General features: G+C 38.6%; 1 protein-coding gene across 3 annotated transcripts in view; it reads left to right on the forward strand.

Moving 5' to 3' along the window:
- MYLK (myosin light chain kinase) overlaps positions 1 to 26,898 on the forward strand; it is a 144,594-nt gene that overhangs the window by 72,710 nt on the left and 44,986 nt on the right. For 2 of the 3 annotated variants that reach the window (XM_009996030.1, XM_009996031.1), the window contains exons 1-3: positions 1,075 to 2,024; positions 12,220 to 12,336; positions 15,346 to 15,432. In XM_009996030.1, coding sequence (XP_009994332.1) covers positions 1,427 to 2,024; positions 12,220 to 12,336; positions 15,346 to 15,432 — 802 coding nt within the window. In that variant the 5' untranslated portion in view covers positions 1,075 to 1,426. Of the gene's footprint in view, positions 1 to 694; positions 776 to 1,074; positions 2,025 to 12,219; positions 12,337 to 15,345; positions 15,433 to 18,349; positions 18,353 to 26,898 lie in introns of those variants that run through there. The other variant, XM_009996028.1, reaches the window with a different exon arrangement.

Consider the following 26,898-nt stretch of genomic DNA (forward strand, 5'->3'; position numbering starts at 1 on the left):
AGAGCGGTTTGGGGCTAAAAGAATGATATATATCTGCAAGAGGGAAGGAGCTGAGGGGGTGGGGGGAGAGCTTTAAATGAATTCTTTAATGGGAGCCCTTTCCAGAAGGCATCCATGGTATTCCTCTGCAAAAGGAAGAATAAGTACTCAGCACCATATATGGTGACACTTTTATGTTTTTTAATATAAACATGTACAGACTGGAGCAATCCATGTAGATGGGTTTTGCTGATTGGTTGGGCCAGGGGGGAGGGAAGGAAATGAGACCCTGCTTTTAATATCTTAACATTAGAAAACTTGAGCTTGAGTTTGAATAAATAAACAGTAGGCAGAGTTGGAAAGATTTTCAACTTTTCGAAATAGCCCCTTCCTCTGCCTTGATTTTCCAGCTTTTGTATTTGTTTTCATTTAGCTTGTTTGTTTGCAGCTGTTTCATTCTGTAAATTGCTCTGACTTTTGTTCAGGGAGTACGTTGCTCCCAGTGTAGACAGCAACAGATCAGTAAAAGTTATTTGAGATAGCCTGGCTCCAAATATAAGGGAACCAAATGCACTCAGTCAGCCACCAGCCACCTCAGAAAAAGAGGATGCCACACAGGGTTTGAGGAAAAGCAACACACAATCACTTAGCTCAGGAAAGTTACAGTTTTGGAGGGGTAAACTCCTGCTTTTCTGAATTTACTTAAATATTTCAGGAACCAAGTTGGAGAATGCAGCTGCCAGGTGTCTCTGATGCTGCGGGAGAGTTCAGCTTCCAGAGCAGAAATGCTCAGAGAGTGAGTATGTTTCCCAGGGACTTGCATGGGTGGGTTCTATTTTTTGCTCTGTTAATTCCCTGCCCTTACAGACCCAGGCTGGCTGCTGTTCAACCTAATCCCCAAATGTGACCCAACAAATTGTTTTCATCATACAGGCTAAGCACATCGTACCAAGCCAGAGTAGAGAAGATCTTTTTTGTTTGTGCCCTTATATGGCTCCTGAAGTCATCATTGATGCAATAAACTAATGGAGTGTGCTCCTCTAATCAACCTCCCCTTCTGTAAACACATTTTGTTCCTGCTCTGAGATTGTTCCCTGACATTTTTAAACCAGCCCCTTTCCTGGCTCTCTCTTTCTTTTCTTTTTTGGATCATAGTGGGAGGGAATCAGCCAGCTCTGGAGAGCAAAGAGATGGTGGAGATCATGGTAAACTAACATTTGGTAGAACAAGTGGCTTCAAAAAGAACAGCAGTGAAACCAGAGCAGCTGAGGAAGAGCAGGAAGACGTCCGAGGTGTGCTGAAGAGGCGAGTGGAAACTAGGGAACACACAGAGGAGAGCCTGAGGCAGCAGGAAGCTGAGCAACTCGATTTCCGTGACATTTTAGGCAAGAAAGTCAGCACCAAAAGTTTTTCTGAGGAGGATCTGAAAGAAATCCCAGCCGAGCAAATGGACTTCCGAGCAAACCTGCAGCGGCAGGTCAAACCCAAGACCTTGTCAGAGGAGGAAAGGAAAGTTCATGCTCCTCAGCAGGTGGACTTCCGCTCTGTGCTGGCCAAGAAAGGCACCCCCAAAACCCCTTTGCCAGAGAAGGTGCCACCACCTAAGCCAGCTGTCACAGATTTCAGATCTGTTCTGGGCTCAAAGAAAAAGCCACCTGCAGAGAATGGCAGCACTGGCACCCCAGCACCCAACGCCCGCCCTCATTCTGAAGCCCCGAATGTGACCCCCAATTCTCAAGCTCCCGTTGCCAAACCAGCAGTGAAAAAAGAGGAGAAGAACGACAGAAACTGTGAACATGGGTGTGCAGTGGTGGATGGCGGGATCATTGGGAAAAAAGCTGAAAACAAAGCACCAGCAAGCAAGCCACCAGCAAGCAAAGCAACAGCACCTTCCTTTACAGAGAAGCTTCAGGATGCTCAAGTAGTAGATGGTGAAAAATTGGTCTTACAATGTCGGATTTCCTCTGATCCCCCTGCAGCTGTCACCTGGACTCTAGACAGCAAAGCCATCAAATCATCAAAGTCCACTGTCATCTCCCAAGAAGGTAAATACATTTCAATACAAGCCAGCTGGATGGCACAGTCTTACATCTGACTCTTGATTAATAATATTTAGTTCATTAAAGGTAATGCAATTCTTTATTTAAGTCCCGTGCCAGTAGCTGTTTCCAGATGCAGCTTTCTTGTTATTTCAGTGAAGTACACAGGAATAGTAGTGTTTGATGTTTCTTGCAGATTTTCCTTTAAGAGCCTGCAGATGTAATTTTTATAAAGTTGAACTTGCATTTTTAAATGTTGTTTATGTTGCTAATGCTGCTTAAGGAGCTGGTCATGATGTTTATTTAAGCTGAACTTTAAGGATTTAGAACATGGTAAACAGAATAATATTATTGCTAGTTTACAAATTTTAAATTATTTTTTCTGTATGTTTAATATTTCAGGTTTTCTATTGCAATAAGAAACACAGAAGCAAAGAGGGCGTTTGTTATAGAGAGAAATTAGTACATAGTTAGGATCAGAGCTAAGAATTTATTTGCAGTGTAATTAATGGTCCATGACAGATGCTTCTGATGCTTTTACAGACACTGAAATATTTGAACCTCAGTGGCCTGAGGACTTCCAACTCATTTCAGAACAGTGCAGGGTTTGATAGGAGTCCTCAGAGAGAACACTCACTCTTGTTAAATTGTGTGACTTCTTTATATTCCACATTCTGACTGGTTTTGTATGAAAGTTAATACTGTATCTAAAAAAAACTTATTTCCCTTGGGACAAAAACTGGGAGGATAAATTATAATATATATTTTTTTAAAAATCCAAAACTTATTTTCTTCATATTTGTTTCATAAAACACTGAGGGAATTATATGGAGAATGACACTGTCCTGGAAGTTGTAGTAAAATGTTCACATTCACAGAAAGAATTACAGCTTGACACACAAGTCTGCACTGATAATCGTGAATCTTTCTTTATTTAATCCAGACTATTTCCAGTGTTATTAAATAAAAGAGAGCCAAATGAAGATTCGCAATAGTTCACCACAACAAGTGAATCTTTGTGCTGTATTCCAAGCACTGAAACATAGTGATTCCTTTAAAGTCATTGCACTCAGAAACAACATTACCTTCAGATAGGGTGGGAAAAAAGGAACCTGAGTACTACATTAAGTGGATACCAAAGTGAGTAGGTGGAGAGAGGGAAATGATAGCAGGTGTATTGTGTCTGGCATGTGTCTGAAGTAGCATAAAAAAGTATCTATTAGTACAGGATGATTTTCACTGGAGGGTACTGTATAGAACAGGGGTAACTGTTATGTGCAGTGTAACTTTTGTATAGGAAAAAGCTGACTGATGAAAATGCCATCCTTGTAAGGACTGAGAGGATCAGGAAGGTGGACACTGCAATTTGATCAGCCTTAAATTGGAAGGAAGATTTCAAGGGTTTTCTCAGAGTTGCTCAGAGTGAAAAGAAATTATGCATCTCAAAGTTTCATGTCTCCTATCAAAGCACATCAGAGAAATACTGTCTTTGTGTTAAATCTTCTGAGCTATGGTGTAGCCTCCTGAAGTCCCAAAGCTTTGGTGTTGTGGTGCTGCAGAAAGCTGTTTTCTTGACTGAAATAATCAGAGTAATTGACTGTTACAATCCCTCAACTGTTACTCACTTTATAAAATGGTACTGTGGAGCTGAAGATCCAGTGTAGTTGTGTATACAGTGAAGTGAACTTCATGTACAGAAATGCTCTCCTACTTGTCTGAGTAGGGCATGTGACTTGTTCCATCCAGTTTGTCTGGCCTAGATGATACTCTTGGTCTTAACACCCCAGAGCTGGCATTTTGACAGGATGCCACACTTCAGCAGTATTTTGCATTGAAGTAAGGAACAAAGGGCATGACTGGATAAGGAATCCACTGTTTCAGGACAGATTCTTGCAGGGAATGAAGAAATGGCCCTTATGTTTTAATTGTACCTGCATTATTACACTAGTCTCATGCTTAGGTAGTTAGCATTATTGCTGCTTCAAAGTTGAGCTTCCTTTTGCACATATTTGTAGAGGATCTTAGAAAGAAATATTACATGGGGAAGTAAATGCTACAGTTTTCTCCTTTAATGGAAAAAAAAATGGACTGAGGATTAGGAGAAGTTTTTTAAACTTACTACATCCCCCCTGGTACACGGAGGGGATACATTGCATGATGGTCAATTTAGGGTTTTCCCTGACAGTGCCTGCTACCTTTGGCACTTGGAAAACAATGTATTGCTGCTCTCCCACTGTGAAATGCTTTCATGCCAACTGTTAAGTAACTACCTAGGTATGCATGAAACTTAATTCAAGTTAGTTCTAGTTTCCTTAGAGAGTGACTTTTCTCTTTTCCCCTAATTAGGAACACATAGATAGTTGAAGGAACCAAGGGAAGAGGGGGATAATTAAAGTTACAGACTAGAATTGAGAAATAATCAATTGAGGATGAATATCAGGAAGTACTGTTCAATGAAGAAACTGTATGGATTAGTATCACAGTAAGAGTTTGAGGCCACTTTAAAGGGAGAGAGCAACAGTAAAACTGGATGCAGTACTCAGCATCCCAGTGCCAAAATTTCAGATTCCATCTTTTGCCCCCAACACTGAAAAGGCAACTTTGTCACACCCACAGGTGTCATGTCCGCCAGCAGCAAGGCCTTTGGCCAACCTTGGAGCAGAATTTAATGGGCTCTGGAGATAATCCCCTAGGGTCATCCTCAGCTGAAAGAAGTTTGGATCTGTGGTGAAGGAGAGGAAGGCAGAGCAAAAGGATCCAGCTCACATTAATGGGCTTAGATCTTGCAAAGCCATTTTTTTATTTCTTTGGTGTGACTTTGCTCATCTTGTGTTCATAAACAAAATCCACTGTGGAAGTAGGTAGAGTAGGTCCGTTCTTAGCCATTTCACCAACAGGTTGTGAGGTGCCGTGATGTTTGGAGTTGACCAGTGGTTCTCGTGTGGAAAATTTGCCAGAGGTATCTCACAGAGTAATGGCTTATTTGTTCTTAGTGAGTTGGATACTGGAAAATTCTCTAGACTGGGGCATGGCCATCTGCTTCTTGTTGTAATACAAGCCCATCTTAGTTAGCATGGGCCACTGGCCCACAAACTGTGTAATGTAACACATGAATCTGCAGATGCCAGGTATTTGTCTTTTGGACATGAAATTAAGCCTCTCTATCATTGCCAGAAAGCAAAAAGAGGTGGCATTTTGCTGATATCCTGGTGCCAAATAAAGCAAAGATAAATACATCACATTTGGTGCCTGGTAAAACAAGTAGCGTATTTGGCCAGGAAGGGCAGACTTAAAAGTATACATTTGTGTGTAACAAGTTCAAGGGACAGTCAAGCTAACTAGTCACTCATTGAAAGTAACTTTCCTTGGCATATTTATCCTGGCTGCTAGTAAGGCCCTTAACCTGTTAGAAGCAACTCTATTTACATGTGTCCTCTGTGTTTGGAGAGGCTAACACTACATTGCTGGTCCAAGGCAAGTTAGCCATTGGTATGTAAGAGAAGGGGGGATGTTAGCCCCACTTCTGTACCATTAGAGAAGCCTGAATTCAAGCACCATGATCAGAATAATCACTGACTGGTAAGGTCTTGGCAAAGGAAAAATTAAATCCTGCTCCAAAAAAAGACCTTCATCTTCAGGCTTATGCTGTATTATAGCACTTAATCTAGGGTTTGCAATGTATTCTGTTATTCCAGGGTTAAACTGGAAGTCAGAATCTGAGCAGCATTAAACTGAATGTCACAATCACAACATAGCTAAAATCAATCTCATTCCTTCCATTTTAAATTTTAACTATTAATACTGCTTTGTTTTCCCTTGCAACTACTAGTTTCTCCATTTCTTTAAATAATTCCCCAAACAGAATTCTTCCAGTTGATTGGCATGAGTGTTGTGTTGCTTAAAGTATCATTTTCATGACAAAATGAGCTTTTACACCATTTTTCTTTTATAAATATGCCTGACCTGGTAGGAGTTTATTAATGGTTTAATTTTATATTTTTCTTCTTTTAAACTCTTGTGACAGTGTGGTTATCCACATTAATGGGATAGATATAAATGTGGTTTTCCCTGTGAAATCTCAAAATAAACAGTAACTGTAACAAACAAACAGAAGAGGATACTCATAAATTAAAGCATTATGCATTTATAGGGGCAAGTTAGGTGGTTTATGGTTAAGAGGCACTTGATTTTAATATGAGAGAGTTCCTTTTTTGAAGTTACAGGGTTGTCTGTTTTTTTTTAATAAAAGTTTTTAAGAAGGCCCTAGCAGACTTTAGAGTGGAGTCAGACATATAAGGACTGAGTAGAACAAACTTCCTCACACGGTGAACTCTTTAGAGCAGGAACCATTCTGCATTACATTTGTATAGTACTTGGCACAGCAGTGCCCTGTGCTAGTGTCCTGCTGTGTGACTATGGGATACAAAATCCAGATAGAAAATTTTTGCATGGTTACAAAAGTTCTTATAGAAGATGACAGTGAAAGAGATTTAGAAACTGGCATCCTTACTAGTCTGGAGAATGGAGATGCACAGTGAACATAAGTCAAAGCTGCCAAACTTGTCATTTTTTAAAATCAGCTTGCTCTGCTTTTCTTGGCTAGGTTTAGTACCACGTGACTATATAGATTGAAGAGGAACTACTCAATATAGCTTCAGGTAGCAGTGATGGTGTAGCTTAGAAAATGCTCAGTTTACCTTGTGCTGTGTAAGATTGCTCTATTTTTCTTTTTTTTTTTTTTTTTTTTAAGTGTCTTGGCAGCAGAAAGAGTTGGTAATCTTGTTAGCAGTAAGACCTTAACAACTTTCTTGTGACTTAACATAACTCCTAAATCTTCCTATCCATTGTGCAAGTCTTTGTCTGTCAGTCTAACTTAACTTTGAATAAGAATTTGGTGTGTAATAAACACAATTCTACATACTGCTCCAAGTAGATGGACTCTGCAATTTAAAAAAAGCTTCTTCAGAAAGTTTAAAGCTAGGGAGATGGTCTAAGCATCAATTTTGACACAATTCCATCTTTGTCACATTCCACAACATTTCTCTTGGTACTGCATTTTTTGTCTGAATCTTCCTTCTTCCAGAAACTCATCTAGTGTAGGTTTAAATACAGCCAAATAGAGAGATTTGCTATAATCACTGGTAATTAATTTCAGTGTTCTAAGTGTTTTATTTTTAAATTAAGAAATTAAAAATTTTCTTATTTCTAATATAAGTTTATGTAGGTTCTTCTTCCACACACTTCTTTCCTCTCTCTGCGAAGCTGAAGATCCTGTTTTTACTTGGTATAATGGCTTTGGCTCTGTAATCGAGATACCTCTCTATCTGTTTATTTTTGAAACTTGGCAACTCAAGTTCTAATCAGTTTTCTCTCCATAATGTACTTTATTCAGCCCTTGAAGGCTTGGGGTTGTTTTGTTTTATTTTTAGTACTTCACCTTCAGTTGCTGTTTGTTGGTTTATTATCCTATTTAGAAAACAGGCAGCAGAACTGTAGGCTGGTATCAGCACCAGTGAGATGGAGGTCACCTGCCTATTGCTGTGCTTGCTGCAGGTCATTGGTCCTTTTTCTACCTCCAGTAGTGGAGCTAATGTTTGCTACTTCTGTATTAAACTTTTAAACCTTCTGAAAACAGAGCATCCCTTCTGCCCATGGATGCTTACATTTCACTGCCTTAAAGCCCATTTTCTCTGAGTGAATAGGACTCAGCTTAACGAGTAAATGAGATTGTTTATGAGGACTGTCTTGTTTTCTCTTTCTTTTTGTCCTTTCCCTTTCCAACATGCTTACTATCATCTGTAAAATAATCAACATTCATTTATTAATACTTCTACATTACACATTAAAATAGCTAGTAACTTTGGTCCCAGTCTGATCACTAGGAAGTCCACCAGCAACATACCAAGGGATGATTTCCTATTGCCAGCTTCTTCATGAGATCTTTATTCTGGCAGCTCTAACTCTTCCTAACATGAATGTCACTAATATAGTAATACAGCATTAATTTCAAGCAGAAAAATGTGAGATAACACTAATATTTCAGTAAAGACTAGGAAAATTACCTTTACACAGATACATTTGCCAATTAAATATGTGATTTCATGAATAGTGGAAGTAGGTTTCTTACCTTGCTTTACAGCTCTATCAATTAGCAATAATTACATTTGACAGTTTTTCTTCTCTGAAACTCATGTGAGTTTTCTCACTACTTTGCCTGTTGTCATTGTAACTGTAGTCAATATTTTCCAGGTCAACCCACTTGCCATTTTTAAACATGACTGTGATACTAGCATGCATTTCTGCTTTCCCAGACATTATGTGATTTATTAAAAAATTAACACCAGTGGGCCAATGAGTACTTTAACAAATTTGTTATGGCTCCTAAGCACAATTTCTCATGGCCTAACACTTATTGATATTGCCTAAATACTCCATAGTTCTTCTTTAGTCAAGGGGATACAAATTAGAATTACATAAAATTCAGTCTGTATCCTAGATGGGAGTCAAGAGATTGGCCAGCTGGATACCAGTGGGAAGAATTAGAATCAGGAGCTGTTTTTTGTTGGTTTGTGTGTTTGTTTTGTATCTGAAGTTGACTTCAGAGTTCCATGGAAAGAATGCAGAAGCCTAGAGATATTTTAAACTGGCTTGCACTATTTTTGAGTAAGTCCAAAAATCCTTTAATAGCTCAAAATGCAAGGGTTGGGCTTTGTGTATATAAACCAGACCCTCCAGTAAGCTGTCTGCTTCTGTAGCTGTTAAGGTCTTCTCTAGAGCTGCACCAGTTCCATGTCTAAGTGGAAAATCCCAATGCTCATGTTTACTCCAATCCTGCCTATACTGAAAATGTTTTAAAGACTGTCCATGGGCTGGTTCCTAGAAAAAAACAAAAACAAAAACAAACAAAAAACCCCCAACCCAGCCAAACAAAAAAAAACGACCCAGAGGGATGGGGGGATGAAACTGATAGCAAATTCTTTTAGTTTACTGAGATTTATGAAGTGCCAGGATTCAGAATATCCAACTGGAGTGATCAGTCTGGGCTTTCTTGCAGTTATGAGAAAATAAGCCTGTTTCAGGTCATGAAAGGTTTTTGCAGAGGAAATACCACATACTTCATTGAAATGCATTTGGCCTTCTAGCCCCGGGAATTGACTGTAGCTCTAGATCACAGGGCATAGGCCTATTGGGGAGTTTCCTGTCCTTATGAAATCTCATAAATTTTGTCTGTTTGAGGAGGGGGCGAAGGTTTGTTTTCTAAGAAAAGGAGGTTTCTCCAGCCATGTGCTCTCTAAGCCACCCCTGGACCTCCTGGTCCAGTTTGCCAATGCTTTTTTGAATCATTGGCCAATTTCACACTTAGTCCTGGTCATCCACAGTTGCATGCAAACTAGTGGCTAAATAAAGGAGAATGACCCAAATTGTCTAATTTCCCCTTCACTCTTCCACTGAGGGCAGAATATCACCACTGTATCTAGTGGTAGCTACAAGCCCAGCAATCCCCATATACTTTGTGTGTGCTCCTCCAGTTTAGTTGCTGGGGAGTATGAAGAAGTGGAGGGAAACAGGATACATATTATTGCTGCAGGAGGTGTAAGCCAGGAGAAAAAAGATGCAACCATTGAAAAAAAAAACCAGATTTCCTTCATCCTCTTCTCACAAAATAACTTCATTAAAGTCAACACATAAATATTCTTTTGGAAAGAGAAAGACTGACATCAGTTGATGAGGACTCTGCTTCTAGTGCATGGAATAAGCTAAATGCAGCTTCAGTCAGACCCCTGCCATGCAGCCTGGCCAGGGCTAGATTCTAAAAGCAAAATTAACAGAGCACTGAATGCATGTGGCAAGTTGAGGACTGTCATGAGAAAACCCTAGGATTTGCTTCTAGATTTTACTATAATGGCAGTGAATGACTTGTTAGGGTGGGATGTTTCTGTTTGTATAAGCTGCATAAGGAGGTGTTTCTCCTAAGGTGTTAACTTCTGTTGCTGCAGCAAGCTGTATGGACAACACTTCAACAGTATGAGTGATGAGGAACGACCCTGTATCACATTAGTCTTAAATGAGCTGATTAGCCTGAAGGTGAAGAAAAGCTTTTGAGCAGGTAGAAAGCTCCAGCACACACTGAAGTAAATGCTGCTTTGTTCCAGTCCCTTGATGATCCAGTTATCATTACAAGCCCAACTCCTTCTCTCACTAAGGTGGCCAGAGATCTCTTTCACATGTACATGTCTTTGTTCCATAGTTTATGTGCTTTAACAATTGCATTTTTAGGTTTTAATGTGTGCTCTTCTCTTATCATCTTCTATAGATTAATGTAATTTCTTAGACTGGAAGTTAGCATTGGGTTGCTTTCTAGTTGTCTCTTTAAGCAGCAGACACATGAATTTATATTTGCCTGCAAGAATACTTTTCTAGTGTCCCTCCTCCATTTGGAATGGAACTGCAACTCATGACATTTTTGGCTCAGCCTGACTCATGGAGCTGAGTGGCCTCAGGGCAGGCACGTGGCTTTTCCTTTCACCCTGTGGTTGGCTGAGCACAGCACATGTGAGTGAGAGGTCAGTTGTCTTCTGAAATAATTTTACACTGTTTCTCAGGGGGAAAGATGTCATTATTTAGAGGTTCTTGATTTTGTGGAGATGAGGAAGCGGGGAAAATTTATCTTTTTCTAACCTTTGTTTGTGTTGGGCAAACCAAATTTGTTTGGAACCATTTGGATGTTTTTAATAACATTTGTCTTGAATAATAACACCTAGTTTTACAATGAGGGAAAATCTGAATGCCAAAAGCATAATTGCCCTGTCAGAAAAGAGGTCTAGTCTCCAAGGGGAGTCAGTAAACTCTCAAAGTTCTTCTGTTAGAAGTGAGCTCTTTTCAAGGGCCTTTGGAGGTCCTCTTCAAGGACCAGTGTCACCTGTGCCATCTCCCACCTCACAAGGGATGTATTTGGTGGGGAGCCTGGGACCAGGCACTCTGGAAGGCAGTCTCCAGTTCACATAGAGAGAAAAATAGCAAGAGATGCCAGGGTATTTCCTTACATCTCAGGACACGGGAGAAACATGTAAAAAAGATCATCTATCCAATCTTGCTATTAATTAGGACAGACTGCGAAAGGTAAATGGAGGAAGGGAAGAAGGAAACACTGCAGCTGAAATTAAGGGAGGGTGGAGACATTCTGGTAAAGCTAACAGCAATGGGTGGAAATGTACAGTGTCTCAGGCTGTGTTTAAGGACAGATCAGGCTTTCCTGTAGGGGAAGGTGAAAGTAAGCCCAAACTTTACAATCACTTAATGAGGGATATTTAGAAGGGGAAAGTCTGCAATGTACTGCAAAGTACTTTGTTGTTCCAAGCAATGCAAGTGAGTATAAGGAATGAGGCAAACCACAATTCTCCTTATCCCCCAAGTACTGGGAACAGCTTCTGGTTTGGTTCACAGAGTTTTGTTTTTTAAGAGGAAATATATTTCCCTGGGGTCATAGCAAGATTCCCTTGGTTACTACGGAGCTTATGTCGCATCCTGTTTCTGCAACTCAATGAAGTCAAACTTCATTTTTTTGTTTGAAAAAGGGATGGATTTGTTGCAGTGACAAATTTGATTGCCACCGATACATTGGACTTGTTAGCAGATATTTTGCAATATCAGACACTTGTTTTCTGAGAAAGTCAAGCAATAATAAAATTACTCTCTGTCATTTTTCAACTTGGGCGCTAAGCTGCAGTTCTACGTTCACACATGGATGCTCATGGGAGTGCTAGAGATAGTGCTGAATCAAATATTGCAGATGATCATTTGACAGAAGCCCTCTTATTTACAGTCCTACACTGCTGATCTTTTGGAAGAAAATCATCAGAGTTAAGACTTCTTAACCCTGTTATAAGACCACAGCAGGAGAGATACTTCTCTGGGTTTTCTCTACCCTCATCCATTAACCACTGTAGGGCTGTAGGAAAAGCTTTGTGTATCCTAGGCAACAGCAAAAAATTCCATTATCTATCAATGTGCTTTTACTTTATTTACCATTAATAAGGTTCCCATTCTGATTTGAATTTTTAAGGGAAAAACATGCTTTTCTAACAGTGAAGATCAGCTGTAGTAAAGGATTTGATCATTTGGTGCATTCTCTTCCTGAATAGCATTAAGGTTTTCGTGAACTGAAACATAACATCCATTTGTTCTCTTTCCTTTGTATTAGGGACACTGTGTTCACTCACCATTGAGAAGGCCATGCCTGAAGATGGGGGCGAATACAAATGCATAGCTGAGAATGCAGCAGGAAAAGCTGAATGTGCTTGCAAAGTGGTGGTAGAAGGTAAGTACTTTTCTGGTAATAGGAAAACCCATCTGTAGAGCTTCCTTCTTCCTCCCTTTATTTCCCAAGAACAGCCTTTATGAACCACATACACAAAAAAATAACTACATTCTTTCTTCCTGCACTTTTTGATCAATATGTAATTCAAGGTCTACCATTCAGGGGAACGAGCAGAGAGACAATACAGAGCCAAAGGCTCTGGCTGCTTTGTGGAATAATGTATGTTCTGCTGCCCCCTCTGCTTCTAGAAGGATTTTAAAACAGTAAGTTGGGCCTGTGAAGATTTGCTGCTGGGCTACACAAATGTAAGAATTCAGTGCGTGAACCTGGGTACCAGGCTGTCTCAGGACTATGTATGGCACATTTCTCAGTCTAGAACTTTTCAATGTTCTGCATTCAATGACATTTGGTGATGTTTTTGTTTGTTTGCTTTGTTGTTGGGTTTTTTTTTCTAGTATAAGTGGAAAAAATAAGCAAATTAGCACCTCAAATGCCATGTATGTCATAGTCTTAGAAAACAGATTATTTGCTGACTGAGGTACCAGTTTTCAGCCTCTGTCATGCTGATGACACTGTACTCTTGCCAAGTAGTCTTGGCCTTGGGCAAATATTTTGTCATGAGTTTGAGAGCACAGACTTTTTAAACTGCCATGGACTTGAAGTTACTTAAGAGACTTTAAGTTATCAAATGTGCTTATTATAAGCTCACTTTCTGGTGATCTCATCCTTGAATAATTTTCATTGTAACTAAAAAGAACACAAAACTAAACAAAAAACCCAGTAAGACAGATCTTGGGTGCTTGGCTTTCACAACTGTGGTGCAGATGTGGTAGTTGGGTCAGGAGGTCTAGAAAAGAAAACTATTTTTTATTTTCCTAATGCAGCATGACACAAGTTAAGAACATGAACCTATAGCTCCCTCAGTAAGGATCAGTCTTTATGTAGCTGGAAAAGGAATTAATTAAACAGGTAATTACAACTAATTATATTGCTTCCTGTAATGGCACCTTCCATGATACTATGGTCACAATGTAGTCAGGCTTAGATATTTGATAAGCTATTGTTTCTATTTCTGTAATTTAAAGTAATACATTTTACCAGTGCTGAAGTTCAAAGACTATGAAGAGGAGGTTTTAAACAAAATCTAGTACCTGTATCACCTTAACTACCACAGAACCAGAGCTTTATAGGATGAGGTCATCAAGTGCTTGGCACACAGTAGTTCTCCAGAGCTGCCCAAGCATCTGTTAAATATCTCAGCTCCTCCTTTGTCTTCTGATCCCCTTCAAGTAGTTGCTTTTCTTTCTGAAGCCCCCTTAGCATATTTCCCACTTCCAATTTCCTCCTGAACTCTGCATGTTTTAGGAGGTTGGATGTTGACTTCGGCTTGCCAAAGTCTTGGCCATGGGAGGCTGTCAGCTTATGACACATACCTTGCATAACGAGGTGAATGGTGTTACATCACCTGGCTTACACTGGTAGTGGTACCCATGGCATTAGGAGCTAAGTGCTGATGTAATATTGGTCAGCAGAATGACCACATTCTTACCTTGATACTAGCTGCCTCATCTGTCTTTCCCATTATCTACTGTCATGCTGCTTGCAATGGCTGAGAGGAGGTTTTAGAGAAATGGCATGAAACTAAGCTCCAGCTATTTAAGAGAGAGTTCATTTTATATCCCATGTCTGTGACTGGCAGAGGGGATTATTTTTATGTTTAAATTAGGCTTGTGATCTAAAACAACAATAAAAATTGCTCCCTTCTACTCAGGCTGCTGTCAGCATCCCAAATGCTGATATTTAGATTCAACAAATAAATATCAGATTATTTTATTCGTTTTGACCCCAGGGACTCAAATGAGATTGGAGGACTATTTAACTTCAGTTTTCAAATTAGCTCAGGGATAAATCTGTAGTAGACAAGTAGCTGAATTCAGATGTAGTACAGCCTTCTGCTCTGAATTCCTTGCTAGGATATTCTGTCTTCCCCTGTTAACTTTTTAAGAAACTTATAGAGATCAACTTTCATGCTCTAGCACCTACAAATAGGTGACTGAAATAGGTGGTTCCGTAACACTTATGTTTTCTCTGGTAACTAAAATTCAAACAGCTTTCTCATGCACAAATCCTCTGAAAGCTAAATATTTAAAGCTGTGAATTGATACAACTATTGCTGAGATCATAATGCAGATTTGGAAACTTTGTTCTGAAGAGAAATGTCAGGATCAAACAATCTAACACATGGAGCTCATTAGGATTTCCTTTATATGACAGGCTCTGTCTCAGCTAACCTTCCTGAAAAAAAAGTTGCACCTTCTAGTTATATGTGTCTATGTCATATGGGATTCACATGGAAGAGACCTTGTATGGACTCTCAGCTGTCAGTGGAGCCTGCAGAGCTGAGTAGCTGCTGGACATGAGTTGTACAGTCTTGAGAATAACTAGATCCATAGCACTTGAGTACGCAGTGTCGCTTTTGCCATTTTTCTTTAGGAATGAACCAATGTGTAATAATATCTTCTTGGAAAGATTTAAACACATAGAAGAAACGCCCCTTGTCAAAATATTTGATCTATATATATAGATCACACAGACAATGAATGGATCAGAAGAATGGCAATAGCAAGATATTCTTTTGGATGAAATGATGCTTCAAATATGCCTTTGTTTCCCTCTTCCATGCACTACATTAAGCAGTTTTGTGCACATTGTAATCTGTTCTATTCAGTTAAAATAGACCTATCAGCTCAGAGGGTGCCTCTTGTCTAGTTGCTTTCTCAGGTGCTCAGTGCAGCTGCTTTCATAGAGGGCTTCTTCCTCTCTGCTCCCTCTTCCTTTTACAACAGAATGTTCTCCAGGCAAGTCTGTGCAGAAAATCTTTTGTAAACACCAGAGAGACAGCAATTTCCTCCAACTTTGCAGAAAGATCCAAACCAAACTGATCCTAATAGGCAGCTTTTTCATTACTGATTTTTAAATGGGATTTGTATTTTATTATTTCTTTTGAAGATTCCTCATCCACAAAGACCTCAAAGCCTACTGAGAAGAAGACCAAGAAACCTAAGACCACACTTCCCCCTGTGCTGCCAACAGAGAGTAAGTGACAATGATTTTAATTATTTCCTTTTCATTGGAAACAAAAGAGTGCTTTGGGATTATCTGGTCATTCCCTTCTGTTTGCAGGCATAGTATCAGAAGCTCATGCTGTTTCTTTAACCCTTGCACATAAGTCATGCGAAATGAACTTTTGCCTTCTGTGGATTAGAAATGAGTGCTGAAACTCTGCATTCAGACTTAGCCCACTCTATTTTCAGTTTTTCATAATGGTGCAATAAGCTTATGACACAGATTTATTTTTGGCTTTCTCCCAAAGACCACGAAAATTGTCCAGTAGTTTGCTTCAAGTCATCTTGTGTAAGCAATGTGCTGTCTTACCACTGGTAGGTAAGGTACCTTGACTGAAATGTCCTGTAGCATAATCTGTCCTTTTTTTTTTCCACAATCATGGGGAGTGTTTTGGTGAAATTTACATTCCTTGTTTTAAGCCTAAATGCTTTACTTGATTTTAATACTTCCTGAAATGGTAAATCAGCTATACATTCCCATGTTTGCATACATGTTTGTGATTAAGAGGAAATTTTAAATGCTAAAGAGAGCACAATAATGCCAGTGTAGGAATTGCCAATACATCTACTATTTTTGAAATTAGTTGTCCCTGGGATACAAATATCTCTTTAACTCAAACACTGGACTTTGAAACTTGTCTATCTAAGATGTTCACCGTGTGAGTTTCTAAACAAGATGTAAAGACGTGGAATATTTTATCCATCTCTCTTTTAAAGGAAAAAAAACCTAAAGAAATAAATAAACTATAATCTGCTTTTCCAGCATCTGACATTTTCAGCAGGACTTAATTAAGTTTTGTACTGTTGATGATGATGGGTAATAGCTGTGCTTCTGGAATCACTGGCTTGCATAGTGCTACGCCTGGGCTACAGCTAGTCCTGAGTTGCTGGCCAAGCATTATAATCTTCCCTCCAGCCAATCATTTGGGTGTGTGGGAAGGGTCCCTACTGACATTCTTCACCTCTGCAGCTGAACTTCAAATGCTATAAATAATGGCAACTAAGAATCATTTTTTCTTGAACATCAATAGAAAAGAATGTTTTAAAGGCATTTAAACTCCACAGGGTTGTGTTTTGAATTCTGTTTTCTGTGCACAAAAATACACACATCACCTCTCATCCTTCCAGCAGTGTTACCAGTTGCAGCTTTCCCAGGAGAAAGTGTGAATTGAAAACTAAATTTCAAAATGCAGATTTATGACCTGATCCACAAATGAAATCACTCCTTGTCTTGCTGTTGATTTTAGTGGAAAATGGATATAGATAGCAAAACAGAAGCTGCAACTCTGGCTGTAGAAATTGCTGGAAAAAGAAGGTTGCATTAATGCTGAATGGTCTTCTTAAGGCTGCTCCATGGCTTATTGTATCAGTGTTTAAAATTCTTGAACTTCTCATAAATTCTTTTTCAAATTACCTTTAAAATATCTTTCCGGTTGCACTGAAAAAATCAAGGTAACCAGAGAGAATGTTAGGAAGATGGGGTTTGGAAGAGCTTTTGGAAAGCTTTGGGAAAATACATATCTAATTTCAAAAGGATTTGGCTGCAGAGATTCCACAGGTAGATTTTAACATCTCAGCTTCTGTCTTTGAGGACTGTGGGTATTTGTCTGTCTGAAATGAGTATTATATTTGTACATTTTTCAGGGGTGAAATAAACAAAACTGACTGAAGCAGACTTCACAGTTTCAATTTAAACTGAAATCCCTTTCAGACACAGAGATTTTAATGTTCCTTACTTGAAAGAGAATGGGCTTAACAGGTCAGATATTTGTGTATCTTTACTGTATTTCTCTCAAAAAAAGAAAGTTTGGAAAGAATGACTGTGAAGGAAGATGTCCCAGTCAAATAAGGAGATAGATCTTTACTTTGATCTCTTCTACTCTCTGTTGCCACTTCAGCTTCTCAACAGTCCTAACGGCAAGTAGGGCGTAAGGAATATTGAAGAAACAGAGAACAAAAATTTCTAATAATCCCATTGAACAAACTGAATTTTTACTAATGAATTCAGTCATAATGGTATACTCTGTATGGGATGCAGAAGCAATATACTCTCTGTCATTCTTAGACGTACTTCTCAGGGGAAAAATCCATATTTTCTGTAAGAAGGTGCAAGTTAGATTTCATGGTTAGCAGCTATGTCAGCTTGTTCTTTCTACATATAAATTATAAGTGATCCTCATTTTTTTCCCTAGTAGAAACCTTAACTTTTAGCTCCTGAAAGCAAAGATCAATACATTTCTTCTTGTGAAAGAGAATGAATGTTTTCAGTATGTTAATCTGTAGAATTCGTCTCACTGTTAGACTAGTTGCTGACCTAGGTCATTTGCCTGCTCATTCTGGCAAGGGTATTTTATTACTGGAAGCTTGGGTTTTGTAAGGTACAGAAATCCAAGAGTAAGTAAAACTTCCATGACTACCTCTTCTGAATAAGCAGTTATTAGAAAAACACCATGAAGGCAGCTTTCTAGCATTCACTGTTTAAAAGTATCTCTGCTTGAAGTGCTTAGGTGCAGAAAGATTGCTCCCATGCTAGCAAATTAGGAAAATTATGATGATTTGTTGTGTTGTGTTTTTTTTCTTACAATTAATATTCTCCCACCAGAATTAAGTAATAATTATGATTCTATAGAATGCAACTCTGTAGTGATAAATGGAATAGATAATTATGTTTCTGAGCATAACAAACAGAAACATGGAACATGAGTGAAATCAATTCTGAGGAGGAATGGAGGAAGGACACCTTTTTTTAATGTTTGAATTGGTTCATTCTTGACTGTAATGACTTAGGCTTATGTACTTGTGTCTTTGCTAGGTGGATGTGAAATGCTACTGAGTCAGAATAATAAAGTCTTAGGTTTCTTCTGTGCAGATATAAAAGACTAGAAGAGGCAGTGGAAAATTGGAACCTTGTATTATTTATCATAGTGCATACTCCACACTATGCCAGGACAATCAGCGGATAATATGAGGATCTTCTAGTTTGACATAACCCTGCAGCAGAAGCACTAAGCTAAAAATTCTCACCACTTGAACATTTCTCTAGGGAGCTTTGAAAGCATCTGTTGTAAAGGGATTTGGGCACCCAATTCCCATTGAAATCAGAAATGCCTTCAAATTAGTCTTAAAGGGAATTTCTTATTTAAATTACCAAAGCTACCTGCGAAGTCTCCAGTTCCTATTCAATAAATGTTTTTCACCCAACAAACTGTACAAAAAATCAAAGCGCTGCTTGAGATTTTTAAGAGTAAATAAGAATTTGATTACCTATAAATAAATATTATCTTTAAAAAAAAAAACTCAGTACTCCAAATTTGTTAAAATTTTGCCTTCCTTAATGTGTTTTACACTGAGGACCAAAGCAGGAGTAAATAATAGCTTGAGCAATTGAGCCAAGATGACACATTCATGTGCAGGCCTAGAACCCATCTTACTTTATCCTCAGTCTTGTGAGTAGTCTGTATGTTACATCTAAAATAGAATATATATTTTTTAAACTGATATCCCCACAATTTACTTAAAGCATGAGTTTTCCAAAAGGGAGATATTGTCTTCAAAGTTTGTGGTTTTTTCAAGATGCACTGGGGGAAAACAAATATTAAAACTGTTAGATGCTGTTTCTTAAACTTCAGCAGGGCTGAGCAGAGCCACATAACTTTACTATAGTAGGAAGAAACTTTATCCCAATCATTGCTACTGAGAAAAGAATTGGCTTTAATGCTTTAGAAAATAACCTTCCTAAATCTAAGCATTGGATTAAACTGTTTGGAAAGAAATGCCCACTGTTTTTTGTAGGGCTAATTCACAGCACCACTTCCAGTAAATATTAAGAAATGGCAACTATCACCTGTCATAATCAGTGGTATAAAACCTAACAGGATATCCTGGATTCCCTCATCTGTGTAAAACATTTGTTAAACCCACTGTTCTCCTTTCTAAACCACATACATTGAAGGAATAACCCAGCACAGAGTTTGATGGCACCAAAGTAAATTCTTTTGCTCAGTTAAAAATAAACTCACTTCAAAGAAAAGAACTTCCTCCACACACCTTCAAGAGGCCCCAAATATATTACATAGCAGGATTTGGTATCTTGCTGATCTAAATCTTTTATATTTGCTACTATATAAAATCTGTTTGATTTCCTGTCCAACACGTTTTTGGTTAAATAGCGATGCATTCTCTCGCTGACAGTTGTTAATAAAATGTTGCCACTAACACTGTCCAGATCAAATCCTCTGGAAGGCTGCACTGTTATCTTCCCAGATCTGATTCTCAACATTGTTGGTAGTTGAATGCAAGGCTGAGCAGTGGCATCTCTACAGCAGCATGGCACAAATGTAGATAAGCCAGACAGGACTCCTTGTCATTTTATGTATCCTTTTCCATGGTGGGCTGGATTCTAAGGATTTTAATTACCATGGAAAAATTATGAGTCCATAGCCAAGTGATTAGCACACAGTTCTGTTATTTACTCTTCAATAAATAATCTTTTCAGAGAACCCAAGTCTACAAGCAGCATTTTAAGAAAATGTCATTAAAATATCAAACTTGATATGTCCAGTTTAGATAATGTACAACTAAATAGTAAACAATTCAAATTTTTTTGTGATTTCCATCCTATCAATATAATATGGAACTTGGCACTGATCAACATAAAAGGTTTCAAAACCTTCCTTTCATGCCAGATTGTTTTCTCCTCAGTATAAACCCTGCCACTTTCTAAGGGAAGAACTCAGTTACTAAGTAAGCAAATGATCAGGAGAGAAATGTTCTTTTAATTGCAGAAATAAGATCACTGTCTAGCAGCTGTGATCTGATGAGTGGTGCTGCTGTCCTCTTCAGTCCCTCAGATAGTCTGAGATGCTTTTAAGGGTCAAGGAGGCTATTTTCAAGCCAGTTTTCTCAGTCCCATTCATTTCCCAGAAGGTCCATGCTGCTCCACTCCTGGCTGCTGCAAGAGCCAAGAGACATCATCTGCACAGTGAGTGCAAGTAATTAGTGTGTTGGAACCATATAAGTTAAATTGCTGGAAATGTTTATTACCAAACGTTTTCAAAGAAAAAAAATATCTTTATATGTATATATATATACGAGAAGCTTAAACTTTCTCTTTTACTATCTGTAAATAAAATTGTCATGAGCTATTTTTCAGACGTAGGCACCATTTCTCTGAAACTCTGAAGAATGGAAGGTGTTGACTTCATTCCTCAGGAGTGGGGTCCAAGGGTAAATAGCTGTGGCACAAGGCCAACCAAACTAGCTGAAATAAAAGGCCATGAGGAATTTGACTTTGTGGCTCTGAAGGCTGGTTGCCTCCACAGCTGAGAAGAAAAATCAGTTACTGTACATATAAAGAGAGAAATGGAGAAACATTAATTTCTTCTGTAAATCACTTCTCCTTGATGCCCAGTTCAGCACTGTTTAGCTAATGCCAGGTATGCATTTTGAATCTCTGCCAGGTTACTTTACAGCTAACACCATATTGACATTTTCTGAGTTAATGTTGGCACAGAACATTATTTTCCATGTGTTTTTCATACAGTCCACGCTACATAGCTGTATGTTGACTAAAGAAGACAGAAATGTTTATTGACTGTCTCATGCAGAGAAAAATGAGTACAGTCTTTGCAACATGGCCTTGAACTGAAGAGATGCCATGCACCCCTCATTCCCAGTTAAGTCATTGACTAGGAATTGCAGATCTAAGGCATGTAATAGAAGCATCGACCAAAGTTTCCTCTCTGTAAAACAGAGACCTAAATCCATTGGTTTAGTTAATGTGAAAAAGCACCTAACACCTAGTTTTTCCCACTGAAATAATTTGGAGCTCCTAAATATCCAAATGTACAATCAGTATTTTCCTACTTAGTAATAGAGGGTAGCAGGCTTGTAACCTACTTAGATTGCTGTTCCTACACAAGTGTGCACAGCATTTTAGCATCTGTAGCTGGTTTTGCAGGACATAAGAAATAGGACAACTGAATCTGTACTTGAGAAATTAATATTGTTTTCTTGCTGCCACTAGAGATTTTAGTGGAATCCAATTGACCTAGGTTGTTTGTAAACTCTGATACTGGATCTCTTTTGCACTTCTCAAATTTCCTTTAATTACAGAAATTGCTGAAACATCATGCTATGAAACTGCTGTGGGATTGTTTCTTCCTCCAGCTGAGCTGGTTTAAAGTACTGAGTTAATTTCAGGGAACTACATTGCATTATTGAAGCTCTGAGTGTGCTAGTGTGTGTCAGCTCTCTCTTGATGGAATGTAAGAATGAGCATTTCCTGGATTTTAACTTTTAAGAAGGAGACTGTTTTGGTTTTTTATGGGGTTTTTGTTTTGTTTTGTTTTGATTAGAGGACAATCTCTGCATGATTTCGAAACTAAATATGGGACATTGCAACAGAATGATAGTTGCTTATAATGGAAAAAAGAAAAAAGCTATTAAAAACTGTTTTGAAACATGCAAACTCAACTGACTTCTGTGGCATTTAGTTTTCTAATTTCTGTTTGTCATCAAATTTAAGCCAAAATTGCTTTCTATTTTAAAGTATTTGGATAATGAACAGTCATTTGGAAACAGTATAATGAATTTACTCTTTGAGAAGCAATGAAGCAAAACTGGCTTATCTTTCAAACCTTGATGAAATATTCAGGCCACTGGTGCTAGTGCATTGTCACTGTCATTTTAGTCTGTAGCACATAGCATAGGTTCATGATTGTATGAATACATTGGTAAGTAATGATGTGTTGTATTTCCCTACTACAATTGTAGCCATTATCTTTTTTCTGTTTCATCTTGTCTGTGCTAAGTAATACCTGTGATGACTGTTTGTACCATCAAGGAAGTCTGTAACAGAAGCAAGGATGGAATAATCCCTTGCCTCGACCACAAGAGCAAGTGTTTTATTTTTTCATGTACTTCTAGTCACTCTATGCTTTCTAGCATAACAGTGAGAATTGAAGCTTTACAGACAAAGTCACCTTTGATTCAGACCCTGATATCTATCCTCAGAAAGGTCTGAAGGGGAGGTTACAGTGCAATTCATTTACCTGTTGGAGAAAGTGACTTCACAACGTCACATTGTGCAGTTCTAAAGCATTCAAGAGAGATGGAGAAGAAGGAGCAGAGATTTTAGTCTGGATTTTGCTACCAAGATATCTATGTTACAGACATTAATTCTTTTCAGTTTTTCTTATAGGAAATGCTGATAAAAACTGAAACAATTTAGTTCCTTTCAGAAAACGAAATCTTGAAAAGTTTTGCATAAGGGGAAAATTATTTCCTATGACTACAGCATTAGAGTGTGTCATTAGCCCTTTGCCTATCCCAGGCTCAAATAAGGCTATTTCACAAGCAGACAGAAGCAGGAAAATGTCTTTCTCCTTATGTTAGGGGTTTAGTGTACTTGTTTACCAAGTGCCGAAATGCACCACTATAGCACAGATGCATTTCATTTTAGGTATGTCCCTCAAAGAAGACAGTAAGAATTATGGTCTGATTGGAAATGCTCTTTTGAGTACTGATTTATTATTTTTTCAGACTGTGAGAGTTTTACTTCATGCTTTATGAAAGCAAGTTGTGCAGAGAACCATTTCAGGGGAGGGCTATGCCTATTTTTAGTAAAATTCCAAAAAAGGGAAACAGAAAAGACAGAGGCTTCTGAACATATCTGCTCTCACAAATTCAACATCAGGGCAAAGAATGGCACAACCAAATGTCCCACAGTCATCAGCTTACAGGAGATCTTGCTTTTTTGTAGTTTATGTTGGTCCCCCTCCCCAGACACAAGCTCTTGAAGAGGCAAACCTGACTATTAAGTTATGTAAATACCAGTCTTGTAATGTTTACATTAAGTTGTTTCTAGAAGGCAGCTACATTTATGGATTATACGTTTATAATATTATGTCCTTTTTCTTCCAGGCTTGCTTTCAGCTTCAGCCTGTTTCAATGTAAATACCAAAAGAAAGACAAACTGCCTTTGCAGAGGCAGACTTGAACTAACATTGCCAAGAGGCTTAAATATTTTAATGAAAGCAATAACTTGACCTTGTCAACTTTGGGTAATTTTATTAGATTTTTTTCACTGTCTCCAGCAGCTTTTAAAACGAAAGTTGTGTTTCAAAAACATGCCTGAGATGAGCTAGTATTCTGCAGGAAGATCTAAGAACAGTGGAGTGTACGCCTCTAGCCACAGCAGTCAGCTTCACAAACCCAGAGCCACATCTTTGCCCTTATCCCCTTCCACACTGCTTTTCATTTCTGCTCAGGGCTACTTGTGTCTGAAAAACAGGATACTCAGCTAGACCTTCCAGCAACCCTTTGCAATCTACATGGTTTGATGAAGTCCAGTGACAGTCTGTGTATCCTCAGTTAAGTGAATGTAATGTCCTGGTGGGTAAAAACTAAAAATTAAACAAAAATGTTGTGTTTACATCTGGAAAGTGGTACCCTAGGTGAATGAGGTGATGAGTTCATGTTCTTCACTTTGTTGCAATGGAAAACCTCATTGAGGTATGAGCCTTTTAAACTGCCTTAATCAGAGCCCTTAGTTATTCCAGGGCTAAGAGGGACACCATGCATTTATTCCCCTTACAGGGTAAATGTAATAACTGAGGGTTCATTACATATCCTAGCTGTATAGAAACATTATTCTTTACTAATGATGAATTAAATGTCACTGACTGTAGTTGTGAATGAAGAAACTATGTTATTGGGGTCCCTTCGATGATGAACTCAGGTTGCCTGACAGAGAAAAGTGAGAGGGGTTTCTGAGTATGTAGGTATCCATTCTGTGCAGGTATTGTGAAAAGGCAGAGAATGACATTGGCAGCCAGGAGGAAAGAATAAAAAATTTTAAAAAATGAGATATTGAGAGTCAGAGTGAAACATGAACATTTGCAGAGTGTGATGACACCACCAGCACCTTGCTTGTTAACCAAAGTACTGCAGCAAATACACAATGTAGGCCCAGAGGTGACAGCGGAGTAGAAATCGTGCTGGATTCTGGAATTTGCTTTCCCTTCTATTTGTCTGCAGTGGCATTTCTGAAAAATGGCAATAGTATCTGCAACCCAAAATGGCACTTGACAGATGGTGCTTCTTCCTCATCACTGGTGCTCTTTGCTCATATCAGGGCTAATGGAGCATTGGAAGTAATCAAAGTTATGACATTGCTTTAGCTTAGTATTAAAAGCCATTCTAGTTCTGAGGAAACACCCAACAACTATTTCATTCTCAGTTCAGAAAAGAGCCGAGAATCTGATGTCAAATACAGCATAGCCACCCCCCCAACCACACATATTTATAGGTTTTTAAATCATATAACTAAGTTAGTTTGCATGAGATTATGCATCCAATTAATAACGACCAGGTTATTTCACTCAATAGGGATGTTTAACAGAAGCTGCTGGGCCAAAGTCTATCAGCCTTCCAGCTAACACCTGATCCTATAAGTAGATTGATCCATGCAACTGTGACTACAGCCTGAAATAAATGAGTTTCAGCTCAGTGTGAGACCATAAAATGGCAGAGACAAAAGCTGCTTAGAAATCACCACTTGTTGCTCATGCAGCTTGGGCAGGAAAGAGGAGCTGGAAATATATTTCCTTTCACTTACTACAGCAGTCAGGGTACATGTCACTCCATTTGTGGCTCAAAAAGTAATGGGTCACTTTAGTGAGCAGTAGTGCTCTTAGGAAGTCTCCATTTAAACAGGGTTAAGCCCACATGGAAGACATGGCAGAACAGATACCTAGCTCATGCCCTGGTGGTCCAGTTATACCAGGATAAACACCTCAGAAACTCTAAACTTTTAACTAGTTCTGTTGAGTTGACAGTAGTAGAAGTAAGGCTTTCTGCAGACATATCCAACTATTCATTTTTGACTCAGTCAAAAGTACTGCAAGAATATCCTGCCTCTGCATTACTGTGTTTCTGGTTCCAACAGTATCAATAAAGACAGGATATATAAAAGCTAAGCATCCTTCAAGAGAAAATTACTCTGAAATAGAAGTTTGCAAAAAGAAGGTGGCAACAACTTCTACACTGAGTGCATAGTAAAATATTCCCCTGAATGAACTGAATGAACACTGGTGCTGAAAGCTAAGCCATTACATATTTATTATAGCACTTGGTCTTTTAACAGCCTATAGCAGATAAATTACTATCTCTAAAACTTCAGATCAATCTTCACATCTACCTGTTGCTTGAGATACAACATTAGACTTCCACGGAGACTTCACAGCTCATGGTTCCCTATTCATGGGGCATCAGATGATGGGGTCCCTGGGTGTCATGCAAAGCTTGTACTTCGCTGCAGCAAAGGGGAATAAAATAAAAGACTCTCTTTATGTGTTTGGTGGATTTTTTGAGGATGCTTCTAGCTGCTCAGTGTCCTGCTACTTTGAAATAACTAAAGTAAACAATGGGCCCAAAAATTGAAAACTTTTTAGACTGTTATGGCTACCACCAGGCACCTATGTATACATGCCAGATATTCAAAAGCGCTTAGCAGATACTGCCTCCATTGGAGGCAATAACATCTTGAAAGCCAGACTACTTCAATCAAGCTGCCTACTGAGCACAAGAAAATAAGAAATATCCTTTCACAGCAGAGGCCATCCTCTGACAAGGTTGCTTAGGACAGCAGATAAAGAGAGTGCTCTAAAAGGAATGAACCTCTCCACTTCTGGAATTCAGTGGTTTGAAGAATTCAGACTGTTATATTTAATAGCCACCATTAGAACTAACTCCTATGATTTTGTCCTTTTGAACCTCTTCATGCATGCTATATTTAAAAATACTTCTTATGTTTCTCTTATGCTTGCTGCCTGGAAATTTAATTGGGTGGCCCCTAGTTCTTGTTTTGTGAAAAATACTTAATAGTTATTTTCTACCTACCTGTCTTCTCTACTTTCTTTCTACCTGATGTTCACAAAGTGTTGTCCTCCCAATATTTATGTGCCCAGCTTTCAAATTCTGGTTTGAGTGTTTCTTTTGTGGAGAGAGCACACAGTTGTCCCTGTCTGGGGAAGAGCATGAGGCAGCAGGGTGACAGGAGTGTTTGCTGTCTGTGTATCGCTGTTTCTCTGCTAGCTCACAAGTGGTGTAAGAAGAATTATGTGGTATTAACTGCCCTAGTTTTAAATTGCCTCACTCAGCATTGATTACACAGGAAATTTAAGCAGAAATTCATTATGACATGGATCTTGGCCTGATGTTTTCAGCCCAGTTAAACTGCTATAAAGAATGGAGCATGACAGAATGTGGGAGATGAGTAGCAGATTGTTACACGTCTTTGCACACATTGCTTTGATTCTTTTAAAAGTCTTATCATTCAGGATGATAAAAGTGGGTTTAAATATATCTTTTAATTCCTGAGTTTAATATTCTGAAATAACATATTAGTTTTCCAACTGCCAACAAAGCATTGCTA

This window comes from Chaetura pelagica, unplaced genomic scaffold (genome assembly GCF_000747805.2).
Source record: "Chaetura pelagica isolate M959 unplaced genomic scaffold, ChaPel_1.0 scaffold3, whole genome shotgun sequence".
Taxonomy (NCBI): Eukaryota; Metazoa; Chordata; class Aves; order Apodiformes; family Apodidae; genus Chaetura; species Chaetura pelagica.